The sequence below is a fragment of the Bufo gargarizans genome, chromosome 2 (genome assembly GCF_014858855.1).
Source record: "Bufo gargarizans isolate SCDJY-AF-19 chromosome 2, ASM1485885v1, whole genome shotgun sequence".
NCBI lineage: Eukaryota > Metazoa > Chordata > Amphibia > Anura > Bufonidae > Bufo > Bufo gargarizans.
Genome location: NC_058081.1, coordinates 415792326 through 415808698, shown reverse-complemented (window position 1 = coordinate 415808698; position 16373 = coordinate 415792326). Strand labels below are relative to the sequence as shown.

Genomic DNA, 16373 nt, shown 5'->3' with positions numbered 1-16373 from the left:
ATAAACCACATCATACCGCATATGTGATAACTTAGCTATCAACTAATATCAGCTATATACATAAACATACGGTATATTAGATTTGAATGGGGAGAGAAGAAGGGACCAATTGGATTATATATATATATATATATATATATATAAATAATCTCTCTATAATAATAAAATCCCTGTGCAGGGTGGATTTGATTTAAATCAAACTGATTTAAATCCCGATTTAAATCACTAGTCAGTCAAGACTTGATTTAAATCATAGTTTTCTACATAAAGACTAATTCTTGCTGGTATAAATTATAATATGCAAGTAGGGCTGCAGCTAACGATTATTTGAATAATCGATTAGTTGCCGATTCATTTATTCAATTAATCGGGAAAAACGACAAAATTACAAAACAAAGCAGTTTATATGATTTTACTTGAAAAATTATGTTCAAAGGCCATATTAAAACAAATTGTGGATGGCACTGTTATGGGGGGATCTGTGGACGACACTATTATGGGGAGGATCTGTGGGTGGCGCTGTTATGGAGAGGGGGATCTGTGGGTGGCGCTGTTATGGAGAGGGGGATCTGTGGACGGCGCTGTTATGGAGAGGGCGATCTATGGGTGGCGCTGTTATGGAGAGGGGGATCTGTGGGTGGTGCTGTTATGGAGAGGGGGATCTGTGGGTGGCGCTGTTATGGAGAGGTGGATCTGTGGGTGGCGCTGTTATGGAGAGGGGGATCTGTGGGTGGCGCTGTTATGGAGAGGGGGATCTATGGGTGGCGCTGTTATGGAGAGGGGGATCTATGGGTGGCGCTGTTATGGAGAGGGGGATCTGTGGGTGGCGCTGTTATGGAGAGGCGGATCTGTGGGTGGCGCAGTTATGGAGAGGGGGATCTGTGGGTGGTGCAGTTATGGAGAGGGGGATCTGTGGGTGGCGCTGTTATGGAGAGGGGGATCTGTGGGTGGCGCTGTTATGGAGAGGGGGATCTGTGGGTGGCGCTGTTATGGAGAGGGGGATCTGTGGGTGGCGCTGTTATGGAGAGGGGGATCTATGGGTGGCGCTGTTATGGAGAGGGGGATCTGTGGGTGGCGCTGTTATGGAGAGGGGGATCTGTGGGTGGCGCTGTTATGGAGAGGGGGATCTGGGGGTGGCGCTGTTATGGAGAGGGGGATCTGTGGGTGGCGCTGTTATGGAGAGGGGGATCTGTGGGTGGCGCTGTTATGGATAGGGGGATCTGTGAGTGGCGCTGTTATGGGGAAGGAGATATGTGCGCTGTTATGGGGATAACTTATGAATGAAGGAGGCGGAGCAGGCGCGTCACATGAGTAAGTGACGTTACGCCGCCCTCCGCTCTGCCTGTTAGTTGTTACTGGAGCGTCACGATTGTAAGGTAAATTAAGATGCAGTGACTTAAAGTAAACCGCCCGCCCGCATAGCAACGAATCGGCGATTATTCGATGACTGGATTCGTTGACAACGAATCCAGTTATCGATTATCGATTAATCGTTGCAGCCCTATATGCAAGTAGATCAAGATTTTTTGAATAACAACTTTTCATATTAGTTTGATTAGGTTGATTCTGTATTCATAGTTTTGTGGAAGTTAGGATTAAGGTCTTTTTCTCAACTCTGTTCAGGTTATAACATTTTTGCTGTGAAGAAGAGGCATGTGATCTCTGCTGAGTCAAATTCAGTTTTGAGAACTGAAAAAGTAAACCAAGCATCTATGATAATATCTTGCAGGCAGAGAAACTGCCCAATAATCATACAAAAACCTCTGGAAGAGCATGGCAGTGTGAATAGATCAATGGAATTTATTTACAAAAAAAATTAAACATATAAAGCCTTATTCTACATAATTCAAAAACTTTTTCATGATGGAATAACCTTTGGATGGTAATATATTTTCCTCAAAAAGAATTTTTCATATATATATAAAATCGATTTACATAAAAAAAATCTGATTTATTAATTTTTATTTATAAATTGATTTTTATCCACCCTGTCCCTGTGTGAGTGCGCTGTGTCAGTGTGTGTGTCATCAGTTTTGCACTGGGCCTGCGCGGCATCCACTCAGCGCTCCACACGGACACACCGCTACCCACTGCTACACACAAGTTTCTTTGCAGGTTGTCACCCTATAGGCAGGCCACAGATCCCTTGCTGCTGTCCGTCCTGCCACAGTCATCCCTTTGTTGGTGGCTGTCGGTTCCAGTTCTGGGAAGGTCCTTCCTTCTGATATCCTGGATGGTTGTTACCACCGACGCCAGTCTGCTGGCTTGGGGAGGAGTGTTCCCTAACAGGACAGTCCAAGGCACATGGTCTCTGTTGGAATCCCGATCAATGTCCTGGAGCTTAGGGCGATTCTTCAACACCGCGGGGGGAAACGCAGCCTCACAGCGATGCCAAGATCTTGCGGTGGGCGGAGACCCATGTACCTGCACTTTTAGCAATCTACATCCCGAGTGTGGAGAACTGGACCGCAGACTTCCTCAGCAGGACCATGACAGATCTGGGCGAGTGGCCCCTTCACCTGGAGGTATTTGAGGCGATCTGTCTACGTTGGGGTCGCCCTGATGTGGACTTGATGGCCTCATGACTCAATGGGAAACTTCCCACCTTCCTCTCCCGAGCAAGGGACCCTGAATCTTGTGGCGTGGATGCCCTGATCTCCCCTTGGCGAGGGTTCTCCCCCCTTTCCCCTCCTACCCAGGGTTCTGCGGAAAATCAGGATGGAGGGCATTCCGACGATCCTAGTCTTCCCGGATTGGCCACGCCACGCGTGGAACGCCAACCTCGTTCTCTTTCTAGGAGACGACCCTTGGTCACTACCTCTCAGAGACGACGACCTTCTTTCACAGGGACCGGTCTTCCATCAGCATTTAAGGTCTCTTAGTTTGATGGCGTGGCCATTGAGACCGTTCTAACGCGCAGTGTTTTTGGCAGATGTCACCCGCACTATGATTCAGGCCAGGAAGACTGCGTCGTCCAGGATCTATTACAGGACCTGGAGGTCCTTCCTGGGTTTCTGTGAAAGCCGAAATATTCCACTACTTAGTTTTTTCTCTTCCCATGGTCCTGTCCTTTCTTCAATCAGGGTTGGACCTTGGTCTAGCCCTTAGTTCTTTGATGGGTCAGGTGTCAGCGCTTTCTATCCTTTTCCAGCGCCCTCTGGCCCCCCTGGGGCCTGTAAGGACCTTTCTTCAGGGAGTGGCACATACGTTTCCTCCTTACCATCCTCCTTTGCCATCTTGGGATCTGAATTTAGTCCTCCCAGCGCGCCAGACTTCCCCATTTGAGCCCTTGCATGAGATTTCTCTACGGCTCCTGTCTTGGAAGGTAGTTTTCCTTGTAGCCATCACTTCCATCAGACGGGTGTCCGAGTTGGCGGCGCTACTGAAGAGAACCCTTCCTGGTTATTCATAAGGACAAATCGGTTCTCCGGCCCATTCCTTCCGAAGGTGGTCTCTGACTTCCATATTAACGAGGAAATTGTCCTTCCCTCACTGTGTCCGTTTCCTTCACACCCTAAGGAAAAGGAGTTGCACCATTTGGACGTTTTCAGAGCTCTGAAGATCTATTTAGCAGCCTCCGATCACTTCCGCCGTACGGACTCCCTTTTTGTCATTCCAGAGGGTCCTCGCAAGGGATTGGCGGCCTCCAAGGTGCCAATCGCACGTTGGATTCGGGCTGCAATTGTGGAGGCTTACCGCGCCCAGGGCAGGGTTCCGCCCTTAGGTGTCACAGCTCACTCCACCAGAGCGGTGGGCGTGTCTTGGGCTCGGAGTAATCGCGCTTCGACTGCAGAGTTGTGTAAGGCGACTACTTTGTCCTCCTTACACACATTCACAAAATTTTACCAGGTGCATACTTGTCAATCGGCGGACGCTGCCTTGGGCCGCATGGTCTTGCAGGCGGCAGTTTCTTTGATGCCTTGCTTCCATGGGTCTGTGGTTTTTCCCTTCCTGTGTACTGCTTTTGGACTTCCCACGGTTCCTGTGTCCCCCAATGAATATTGGCGAGAAAAGGAGATTTTTGTATAACTTACCAGTAAAATCTCTCTCACTCTTCATTGAGGGACATAGCACCCACCCAGTATTGTTGTTCAACCACAGTTGTGGCTGTTCCTTGTTTAAACCCCGTTGGGTCTTTTGGCATGGTTGGTGTTCCATGTTTTTTCTTTGGTTGGCTTGCTTCTCCTACTGCTTGTACACACAAACCAAAGCTTTCTCTCCAGGCTGGAGGGGGTATAGCTGCCAGGGGAGGAGCTAACAGCTTTATCTAGTGTCAACGCCTCCTACAGGAAATAGCTATACCCACGGTTCCTGTGTCCCACCAATGAAGACCGAGAAAGAGATTTTACTGGTAAGTTATACAAAAATATCCTTTTCCACTATAAACTACACATATCCTGTTCATTCCCCATCTAGAAAGCACAGGGAACTCACTATACATCTGTATATGAGAAATATATGTTCTTTCCACTATAAACTAAACATATCCTGTTCATTCCCCATCTAGAAAGCACAGGGAACTCACTATACAGATAACACCTCTGTCAGTAAAAGATCTGTGTATCTGCCTGAACATTTATAAAATCATTCTGGATTTGTACCAGTCCTGCCTACAGGTTTCCCTTACCTCTGGTTACATCTCCACAAGTTAATCTTTACATGGCGGTCACTTTCTGCTTATGATGTCCACTAGGGGAAGCTATGCCCTCTTCAGCTTCAAAGCTACCAAGTGTGTTTTAGAAATCCATTCAGCAGCTTAAAGAGGTTGTCCACTTTTCCAATATTGATTTCCTATCCTCAGGATAGTTCATCAACAGTGGTCATCAATATTAGATTGGTGGGAGCTACTGGCTGATCAGCCTTTTCAAGAGAACACAGTGCTAGCACAGGCACTTCCTTCATTGTTTCCATGCCTGCCATTCACATTGCCGTGGTAATCACAGCTCCTCTGTCCTTTTGAGGTGAATGGTAAGTAGAAGTTATAATTACACCTGCTCACTGTCGACAGGAGAACAGTATGAACCCTGTGTTTTCTTCATACAGTTGGTCAGTGGGGGTGCCAGGTGTTGGACACTGATCTGAGATTGATGACCTATCCGGAGTATAAACAGATAGCCCTTTTAACCCCTTGTTCTGTATGTATTTTGCTCTTTAGTGACCAAGTATTTTTTTCCCCCTATTTTTATTGTTGCATTCTAAGATCTATAAAAAAAATAATTCTGTCCATTTTTTTGCAAGGGCTTGAATTTTGCATGGCGATGGGAAAATCCATAGCGTTTTTACATTGTAAATTTTGCAGCAAAGTAACATGATTTTTTCAGGGTTATTACTATTACAGTGATAACAAATACATATAGGGCTTATTTATGATTAGATATATGACACTTTATGGTGTATATCTGTCACAGATTCAGTCGTAAAGGCGATTTGCAGACGAATTTGCAACTTCTTTGCCTTCCATGCCACATATACCAGTTCTTAAAAAAAACGGGCATGGCAGGCTCGTCGTATTTATTATTTTCTACGCCAGTTATTGGCATAGAAAATTATCTAAATCTACACCAGCAAGGTTGCTGGCATCGGTTTAGGCCTCATGTACACGGCCGTTGTTTTGGTCAAAACTGCGGCTCTGATGCGGATCCATTCACTTCAATGGGGCTGCAAAAGATGCGGACAGCACTCCGTGTGCTGTCCGCATCCGTTGCTCCGTTCCGTGGCCACGCAAAAAAAAAAAATATAACCTGGCCTCTAGGTCTTCACAAAATGCCACCCAGTGCGTCCCTCCAGCCCGCCCATCTCCTCTGGAATGCGATCCTTCCTCTGAGTCAGCAGACGAATTCTCGCACCTGTCTTCGGCGCAGGCGCAGTGAATGTCTGACCGCTGCCTGCACAGACATCTCGGTCATTGGCGCAGGTGCAGTGGAGATGTCTGTGCAGGGAGCATCATTGCCATTGCCCCCCCGGCTACATAGCTAGTAGCATATAACCCTGCCCACCCTTTGCCTTCAGCATCACCAACAGGCATAGTGCCGGCGCCTGTGCTCTACCAGTTTAACTTAGGGCATCAGCCTCAACTGTTTCACTGGGCATGCGCAGAGCCAAGTGACGTTTTTTGGCGCATGCCCAGTGAAACACAAATGTAGCAGGCCTCAGTTTGTATTTTCTTTCTGTGTCCGTTCCGTTTATTTTTATGCATTTTTGTGCATGCCCACGTACCTAATACTGTGTGACACCTGAAAACCCTATAATAGTGAGGGGACACGACCACTGGCTCCCTGCACTTAATATGGACGGAGTCAGGGTCACCTAGAATAAAGCCAGCAAGGAAACACAAATAAAGGAAAAAGACAGCAGCAGCCTCCAGCACGCAGCTGAGGCAGCAGCAGCCTCCAGCAGTGAACACAATCCAGGAAGTAGTATAAACTGCAAAGTGAGGCAGTACGGGAGGGAATATAAAGGGAGGCAATTAGTGTAAATAGGTGACAGCTGGGAGAAGGAAAGGAGATGACAAAGTGAAACCAAAACAAAGAACGTCATGCAAGAGGTAGAGAAGAACGTCTGCCAGATCTTCTCAGAGAACTGGCGGTGACATCTTCGATGCACAGGAGACCAATGCAGCGTGTATTGTAGGCCACTGTAAAAAGGTGGCACCTTAGAATAAGGTCCATGTTGTGTGAATCTAACCTTTATTCAAACAGTGCGGTGAAATTGCTGCCAGCACGCCGGGGCCCACTCGTGACACCTTTGCATGTGACCCACCAGTGTATTAAAATAGCCTGGTAGAATATATCATTGCATCAGTAGAAGTCCCTCTCCATGCTCATATATTTACTGTATTCAATTTCCCATAGACCGATCTGCACTGGATTGATAGTTTACCAGGTGTCCTAATTAAAGCCCCTGGTATCAGTTAAGGAACCATACACACCTGTCATCCTCTGCATCCATTTGCGTCCAATGAGTCCATTTGCAAGCTCAGCATCTAATGTGTATGGGGATGTCTTAATTCTCCTTTGTTGGGAGATTTCAGGTAAAAGGTTTAGTTATAATGCTTTTCAGCATGCGCCATACTTTGTTCTTACGGGTAAGCATGCATGTGTATGGTGGGGAGGAATGGCCTTCAGTCAGCTGTGGTTCAGACAACCATCTAGGGGTACTTTCGCATTAGCGGCAGGGAAGTCCTGTTCACGTGTGCCCCCAGACTGCCGCTCTGTCCCCATTGACCATAATGGGGGCGGAGTTACAATGGCAGCACATGGCGAGAGGCAGCCGGACTTGGGGTCCTTTCACACTTGCAGCAGAGAATTCGGCAATCCGGACGCAAACTGATGGCATTTGTCAGACGCATCCAGATGCGGATCTGTCTTACAAATGCATTGCAATACCGGATCCGTCTCTCCGGTGTCATCCGGAAAACACGGATCCGGTATTAATTTATTTTTGCATTTTTAAATGTCTGCGCATGCTGGATCCGTTTTGCCGGAACATTTAATGCTGGATGCGTAACTAATGCACTTGAATGTAAATAAATGCTGGATCCAGCATCCCTGCAAGTGTTCAGTATTTTTGGCCGGAGATAAAACTGCAGCATGCTGCAGTATTTTCTCTGTCCAAAAAACGTAAGAGGTACTGAACTGATGCATCCTGAACGGATTGCTCTCCATTCAGAATGCATTAGGATAAAACTGGTCAGTTTTTTTCGGTATTGAGCTCCTGTGACGGAACTCAATACCGGAAAACAAAAACGCAAGTGTGAAAATACCCTAAAAGTACGACATGTAGTACTTTTAGTCCGGCTGCCTCTCGCCGTGCTGCCACCGGAACTCCGCCCCCGCCCCATTATAGTCAATGGGGATAGAGCGGCAGTCTGGGGGCACACGTGAACTAGCAGCAGAACTGATCCGACTCCCCTGCCGCTAGTGTGAAAGGTCCCTTTTATATGGGACTGTTATCGGGAATGAACATTTGCTCATTCCCAGTAATTGGCTGTGTAAAATTGAAGGTCATCAAGCCTGTGATAAGATCTTACGTAGAACATGCTGGATTAGAAAAAGGAGGGGCATCAAGAATGCTACAAACACAGCAAAAAAAAAAGATCTTTTTGTACTAGTGCCTGTCTTATTTCCCCTGGACTTGTAGCCAACATCTGGCTGCATCTGGATATTTTCCTAGAAATGCTGTGTGTCGCCACCCTTCCCTGGCCGCCTTAAGGCAGTCTCCTGCCGTCCTCAGGAGGATTCTTTCTCCAGTAGTGACTTGCCGTGCATTTTCAGTGCCACCATTTATCTCTCCGAGGCATGGGATCTAACTATTGCGAAGATGTCCTGCAGCTCCAGATATAGGTTGCCTATATCTGTTTATATGTTCTGCCAATTTTCAATAACTCTAAGTTTTCTCATTGGAATTTCCTTGTCCACACCCTGCAGATTGTCTATACAATACGCGCTGGTGAACTTGAATTTCAGAGTGCTGAGATTTTATTTCCCTCTTGTCCTCCACAATGGCACTTAACGCAGAGATGAATCTCCCCCCACCAAATAAATTAGATCCTCCTCAGTGTCTTCCTGTTCCTTCTAGGTGGGAAAAGGATCATCGCAGCGCCACAGCATTTGCTCTGGGTCCGGTCCTGGGTGGGCAGACAGGTTCGGCAGGATTCAGTATATTATGTGGGTGATGTCATGTGACAAATATTCTGATTTCCAACTGACCCAGAACAGGATGGCATTAGTAGTCTCTCTTTATTACTATTATGAATGAGCAAATCGACTTCGGATGCTTAATCCGAAGTCGATTCGCATAAAACTTTGTTAGCGAGCCCTCCGTACAGTATTAGAATGTATTGGCTCCGATGTGTCAAAGTTATTACTTCGCAAAGTCTCACGGTATTTTGGTAAATAACTTTGTAAATAAAAGGTACCACTTCATCGGGGTTAATACATTCTAATACTGTACAGAGCACTCAACCCCGTACAATATTCTAACCAAGTTTTGTGCAAATCGACTTCGGATGAAGCATCGGAAGTCCATTCGCTTATCCCTAATTACTAGGAGACTGACATTGAGGCTCCTATAGGAATACACAGAGAAACTGATTTTCTGTCCACACATAAGATGCTGTGTTAGGGTTCATGCACACAAACATATTTTTGGTTCGTATCCGATCTGCATTTTTTTGCAGGTTAGATACAGATCTATTCACCTCAGTGAGGCCACAAAAGATGTGCACCTGTGTGCTGTCCACATCCATGGTTCCGTGGTGAAGTAAAAAAATGGAACATGTCCTATTCTTGTTCGTTTTACAGAGAAGAAGAGGGCAGGCCATTCCGGTATCTGTGTTTTGCTGATCCACCGTTTACAGACCACATGAACGACAATGGCTATGTGCATGAGCCCTTATTTGGAGAGTCAGTGTTGGTCACATGACAAAGCTCAGGATCAGAAGCTTACTGTACAAATACAGACACTGATGAGAAGTATACCCTCATTACAGTTTACATCATGTACCTTTCTAAAAGTTCAGAGAATAAAACATTTTTGTGAGAGTGATAATTTAAGAACCCACACCACATTCCTATTACTGCACAAGGATGTGGTGGGCAGAGAAGGTGGTCCTGCACTGTCAGGGGGTGTTACTAACTGCTTTTAATGGGGCTGGTGGGCATTCAAGTAGCATTCTGCAATGTTGGATCCGGAGAGCTCTGGCAGGCTGTTCTCTGACGGATCTATTTAACCCCTTAAGGACCCAGGATGAGAATGCTCGTCCTAAATGGCCAGTGCTTTGTGCACCAGGACGAGCATTCTCATCTCGTCCTACCACCCCCCCCCCCCCCCATGTTCAGTGCCGCGATTAGCGGCATTGATCCGGCTGTTACTGACAGCATCGGTGATAACGCCAATGCTGGTGGATTAACCCCTCATATGCCTCTGTCAGCGCTGACCGCTGCATATGGAAGGTTTGCGCTCCCACTCCTCATACATCGGGTCCCTTCACAAAAAGTGTCATACCAAACGATCAAAAAGTAGTATGTACTCCAAAATAGTGCCAATCAAACCACCCCCTCATGCCGCAAAACTGAGCCCTTACATAAGATAATCGCCCGAAAAATAAAAATGTCTTTCAGAAAAAGGACACAAAAACATGATTTATTAAAAAAATTCTTTATTATGTAAAACTAAAACAAAATAAAAATTAAAGTATACATATTTGGTATTGTCGTGTCCATAACAACCTGCTCTATAAAAATAGCACATGATCTAACCTGTCAGTTGAACACCGTAAAAACCAAAAAATAAAAACTGTGCCAGAACAGAAGTTTTTTGGCGTAATATAGAGCAATCAAAAGTCACCTTATCCTATAATTCCAAAATGGGGTAACTTTTTTGGAGTTTCTACACTAGGGGTGCATCAGGGGGTCTTAAAATGTCATATGGCAACTTGAAATTATCCCAGTGAGATCTGCCGTCCAAAATCCATATGGGGCTCTTCTCCTTCTGCGCCCTGCCGTGTGCCCATACAGCTGTTTACGACCACGTGGGATGTTTCTGTAAACTGCAGAATCGGGGTAATAAATATTGAGTTTTATTTGGCTGTTAACCCTTGCTGTGTTACAGGAAAAAATTAATTATAATGGGAAATCTACCCAAATTAGTGAAATTTAAAAATGTCATCTCCTTTTTTTGCAAAATTAGGCCTGGTCAGGAAGGGGGCAAATGAGTGGTTAAAAAAGTGGGTTTCAAAAAATTTCTTAAAAATTAAAAAATTTGCTTGTAAAATTCTAAGCATTATAAGATCCTAAAAAATTCAATTACATTTACAAAATGATGCAAACATGAAAATGGACATATGGGAAATGTAAAGTCATAACTCTTTTATGATGTATACCTATCTGCCTTAAAAGCGGATAAATTCAAATTTTGAAAATTGCTAATTGTTCCACATTTTCTGTAAATTTTAGATTTCTTTAATAAATAAAGATGAACTATATCGACTACAATTTTTCACTATCATGAAATACAATGTGTCGCGAGAAAACAGTTTCAGAATGGCTTGGATAAGCAAAAGCATTCTGAGGTTATTACCACATAAAGTGACATGTCAAATTCCCAAAAAACAGCCTAGTCGTTAAGGTGTTTATGGTAGCGTGAAAGTAGTCTTATATGACCTACTAATGACTGGCAATTCTTAATTTCCTTGGAGAACAGTACTTTTCAAACATGCCAACTGTTATATCATCTGGGATGGATAATAAATTGGAAGAAAGCCAATCCTTACCCATCCTAGAAGACACTAATTTTGGGAATCTATCTAGATTTTTTCCCTCCGGCGAAGGTGTTAAAAGTTCAGGGGCAGGTGGTAAACTTCTTAAGTTGGTCTTCCGGTTCAGTTCATCAGGCTAGGGCTCGCCAGAGAATTATGACGTCTTGCATCCCAGTGGTCAGGTGGCACCAATTTATGGATTTTAAAGGAATCGAGTATGGTTTCTGATTTTCCTTTTTTAGTAATCGAGTCCTTATTGTACTGGTGGGAGTCTCCAAAGAATCTAGAAAAGGGTGTTCCAAGATCTGCAGGTAGTCAGTATGAACACAAGTCTGTCTGGCTGAGGTGGTTCCTTCTTTCAGTTCTCTGCTCAGGGGATATGATCTCCATTTCAGTCAAAAATGTCCTTGAATCTGAGAGAGCTCTCCATACTTTGAGATGTGTGTTTTGTCTGTGGATCTTACTGGTAAAGGTGGATTTTGGCAGGAGGATAGTCAGGCAGATTATCTGGAATGAACGTTAACTGCGAGTGCTCTCTGCCAGTCTAAAGGTGCAGCAGATCACCCATGTGACGAGCGAAAGTGGTAAAACTGTTGTTAGTGCACGCAAGCAAGTTATCATTTCTGGGTAGCAGATTGTGCTGTGTAAACAACACTGCTGCCAGAAACAATGCAGCTGTATGAGGATGATCGATCGTTTTCATACTGTGTGGGTGATCGCTGCATGTAAATGCAACGCTTCACCTCCACCTAACAAGCAGCCGACTGTCAAGAAGGACAATTGGCTTCTAGTCGCTCCTTCTATACAGTTGATCTTACATTTTTTGCAGGCTGGTTTTAACAAAGCACCCAGGTTTTGGGTCTGAGTTTGGTATATGGCTAAAAGATTGTGGATGAATAATGGATTATAAAATTTCTGAAGAACGCTTATAGACTGAGGTTCAGCCTTAGAGCTTCTATTCCAACTAGGAATCCAAATTTTAGTATTGTAAGAATTAACATGTATTTCCCATTAAACCTCTAGCAGAAATTCCTTGAAATTTACTGACCCTTGAGGCCAGGTACACAATTGACTGATTGCTGGTACTGCAGAATTGCCACATGAAAATCTGCAGCTAAAGTGAATAAGCTTTCAGCAATTGGGCCCGGTTTCGTGCTAGACCTCTACAGCAGCTAATATTACAGAATTGAAACAGTTTTTATTGGACTGGACTATTCTTTCTTGTCAGGGGGAAAAAAAGCCCTGTACACAAAGAGGGTACATTTGGAGAAAGGTATAGTTTGCAGTGATAATGGATGCCTGTGCTCAAGGATAGGAAGCCCACATGCTGTAGACCACATTTATTTTCATATTTTTAGGGCTCATGGAAAAGTCCATCATCCCTAAGCTCATTAAATTACAGGGAGCTCAAATCAGTTAGGGACGGACTCGTCTGCAAATATACTCGGACAGTGTCACAGCGGTAGCCTACATTCATCATCAAGGGGGCATATCTGCTGTCCATTTAAGAAGGCAAATACAATCTGTGAAATTATTCCTTAGGCACATTAATATTGGTTTATGCAAACAGAATAATTTCCAGGAGGTAAAATGCATGGTAGAAAGTTATATCATTAACAACATGATCTTACAATTTACAGTGGCCTCAGGTTACAATATATTCAACTTTTTTGCACCATTGTAACTTGAAACCACATTTGATCTGTGTTATATATGATTGGCTGGAAGATCCTGTGATCCAGTGCGCTTCACAGGTACAATACTGTGATTGGCTGCAGCTCCACTGACATGGTATGAGGGGTAGAAGTGCATACACTAATGGGTATCTAGTAGTGCAGATATATTTACGTGTACAGTACCGCTCTCTGCCTCTCACAGGGTGAACTGCTACTTTGGACTTCAATTTTTCTAATGTAGTTCTAAGTAGAAGTTGAAGCTTGTCCCTGGCACCAGAGGAGTCATAGAGAATAATCTGCAACATTTGAAATGGACAGTAAAATAAGAGTATTTCATTTGCTGGGAACTCTGTTATAAATGTTGTATTTTGGTTCATGGTCTAAATTTCATCACTTCCTTGTATACCACGTGTGCTGCATAGGACACTGCCTTCATTTTAAGATACTATGTTTTCCAATGGTGTACCTTCAATGCAGGGGACATGACTGCACATGTCTCCTCCTCTTTCCGATGTGTTAACGCTGCATTTTCATGAAGCTACCACCAGTGCAAAGAGATTACAGCTTCCGTTTCAGTCAGTCGTAACTGAATTGGAAATACAGTGGTCAAAATGAGTTCCATATTTATAAGGCACCTGTCATTTGAGTGGATAAGGGCAGATGTCAATTTTGTATTACAATTTAATTTATTTAATTGTAAAAAATCATAATAAGTGTGGGGTGTTGTGCTTTGCATTTTGCATTGTCTGGGAGTTATTGATGCATGCTTGCTGAGCAACTGGATGGGGCATGGTGGGTTTCACTATAACTGACTAGATCTGTGTACATCCCTGACTTTTTCACCAGTAGCTTCCTTATTAGCTTTATCTTTACTTGTTTTAAAACCGTTTTCTAGTTTCCCATAGAAATATAGGGGGAATTTATCAAGCCCTGCACTCCAGAATTCTGTCTTCTAAGGCTTTTGTGACTTTTTTTTTTTTTTAGGTCACTTATGCAAAATTTGTGTGACTTTTTACATTTTCACTCAGTATTCACTCCAGATTTGTGACTAGGGAAAACAAAGTCTTAGGCCTCTTTCAGACTGGCGTTGCGGGAACACGCGCGATTTTTCCACGCGAGTGCGAAACATTGTAATGCGTTTTGCACTTGCGTGAGAAAAATCGGCATGTTTGGTACCCAAACTTCTTCACAGAAGTTCGGGCTTGGGATCGGTGTTCTGTAGATTGTATTATTTTCCCTTTATAACATGGTTATAAGGGAAAATAATAGCATTCTGAATGCAGAATGCATAGTAAAATAGCGCTGGAGGGGTTAATTTAAAAAAAAATAATAATATTGAACTCACCTTAATCCACTTGATTGCGCAGCCGGCATCTCTTCTGTCTTCTTTCTTTGCTGTGTGCAGGGACAGGACCTGTGGTGACGTCACTCCGGTCATCACATGGTCCATCACATGATCCATCACCATGGTAAAAGATCATGTGATGACAGGAGTGACGTCGCCACAGGTCCTGTTCCTGCACACAGCAAAGAAAGAAGACAGAAGAGATTCCGGCTGCGCGATGAAGTGGATTAAGGCGAGTTCAATTATTTAAAAAACAAAATGTAACCCCTCCAGCGCTATTTTACTATGCATTCTGTATTCAGAATGCTATTATTTTCCCTTATAACCATGTTATAAGGAAAATAATACAATCTACAGAACACCGATCCCAAGCCCGAACTTCTGTGAAGAAGTTCGGGTTTGGGTACCAAACATGGCGATTTTTTTTTGTTTCTCATACGAGTGCAAAACGCATTACAATGTTTTGCACTCGCGCGGAAAAATCGCGCATGTTCCTGCAACGCACCCGCACCTTTTACCGCAACGCCCGTGTGAACTCATCCTTAAAGTTCCCAAAATCACTCCAGTAGGTGGTGCAGAAAACTGGAATAGTATTTTTAGACAAAAGTTTTTTAGATTTAAAGATCAGACAAATTTAACAAATAATGTACAATGTTTTGAGGAACAATTATGCCTACAGTGATGTTGTGTGAGCACTGGAGTAGACCTTGCTTACACTGACAACTTATATTTTCATAACTCAGCTTCCATACTGTGCTGTTGGAGGCTTCTATTTAGGATATATTTGGTCCACCAATGCCAAACTTTTTTTTATTTTCTTTATAGAAATGACTCTGAATGCAGGGAATATAAATTTTAAGTGGGACCCAAAAAGTTTGGAAATTCGAACTCTTGCAGTTGAAAGGCTTCTTGAGCCATTGGTTTCCCAGGTATGTATGACTAATCTTTAACATAGTCTATAACATTTATTTGACAGAAGTTGAAATCAGTGAGACATTTTAGGAAATTTCTTCACTTTATTCTAGCCCATTTTTGTTACGTTATATAATGATGAAACAAATGGCAATTTTGTCAGCCAAGCTCATGGCAGTTTTCCTTGAATAAGATTCACGGATCTACAGCTTAAAGGGGTTGTCTGCTTCATACTATTGATGACCTATCCTCGGCATTGGTTCATATAGATTTAGACAGCACTCCAACGGTAATGATCAGGCAATAACGGCTGTGTTTGACATGTGGTCTCGTTATTGCCTGATAAAGGGCTAATGTTAGCCCGAATCGTTGCGACTTGTGTACCACTGTGCCCGGCTGAAATGTTATGAAATAAATATTCACTGATTATCATCATTACCGTTGGAGTGTTGTCTAAATCTATATGATACATACAGTTCTTGAGGTGGAGCCAAAGAACAAAACCTGGACGTGCACCCACTTTTGCCAGATTTAGAAAGAGTGCTGTGGTCTAACAGATTTGAAATTACTGAAGATTACTCAGCATTGGTTGTCAGTATCCGATCGGCAGTGGTCTGACTCCCGGCACCCCCGGCGATCATCTTTTTGAAAAGGAGGCAACGCTCCTATGAGCACTGCCTTGTTTGTTTTGTTTACCTGCTTTCCGCAGCAGTTGCAGTAGTGAGCAGTTTCAATTACAATTACGGCGTCCCCATTCACTTCTATGGGACGGCTCTGTAGTATCCAATTGAACAGACAATGACGTGATTGCTGTGGTAGACAGGTAAACAGAGCTGAGAAGGCTGCGCTCTTTCTTCTCTTCAAACAGCTGCTCGATGGGTTTGTCAGGAGTTGGCCCCCCGCAGATCTGATATTGATGACCTATCTGGAGGAGTGGCAGTTGACCTAAAACTACATAATATTTTCACACGAGTCGTAAAAGCAGATAAAGACAACCAAATCAAACAAATGATTCAAAAACGGTAGACTTGTTGATTAATTCAAGGAATTTTTATCCCATTTCTCCGTACAAAACAGCTTCAACTCTATTATTGTCACGGATTATGTTGCAGATAGCTGGAAGTTATGGATAAACATCTGACTGGCTTGATCCCAAACTAAGGAGCATAAAGGTGACCCCTGT

At 43.8% G+C, this 16373-nt stretch overlaps 1 protein-coding gene across 1 annotated transcript in view; it reads left to right on the top strand.

Annotated features, from left to right (window-relative positions):
• Positions 1 to 16373, top strand: part of LOC122928246 (catenin alpha-1) — a 111678-nt gene that overhangs the window by 14909 nt on the left and 80396 nt on the right. The window contains exon 2 of the mRNA XM_044280891.1: positions 15104 to 15207. Within this exon, the coding sequence (XP_044136826.1) occupies positions 15106 to 15207 (102 nt within the window). The 5' untranslated portion in view covers positions 15104 to 15105. The remainder of the gene's footprint in view (positions 1 to 15103; positions 15208 to 16373) is intronic.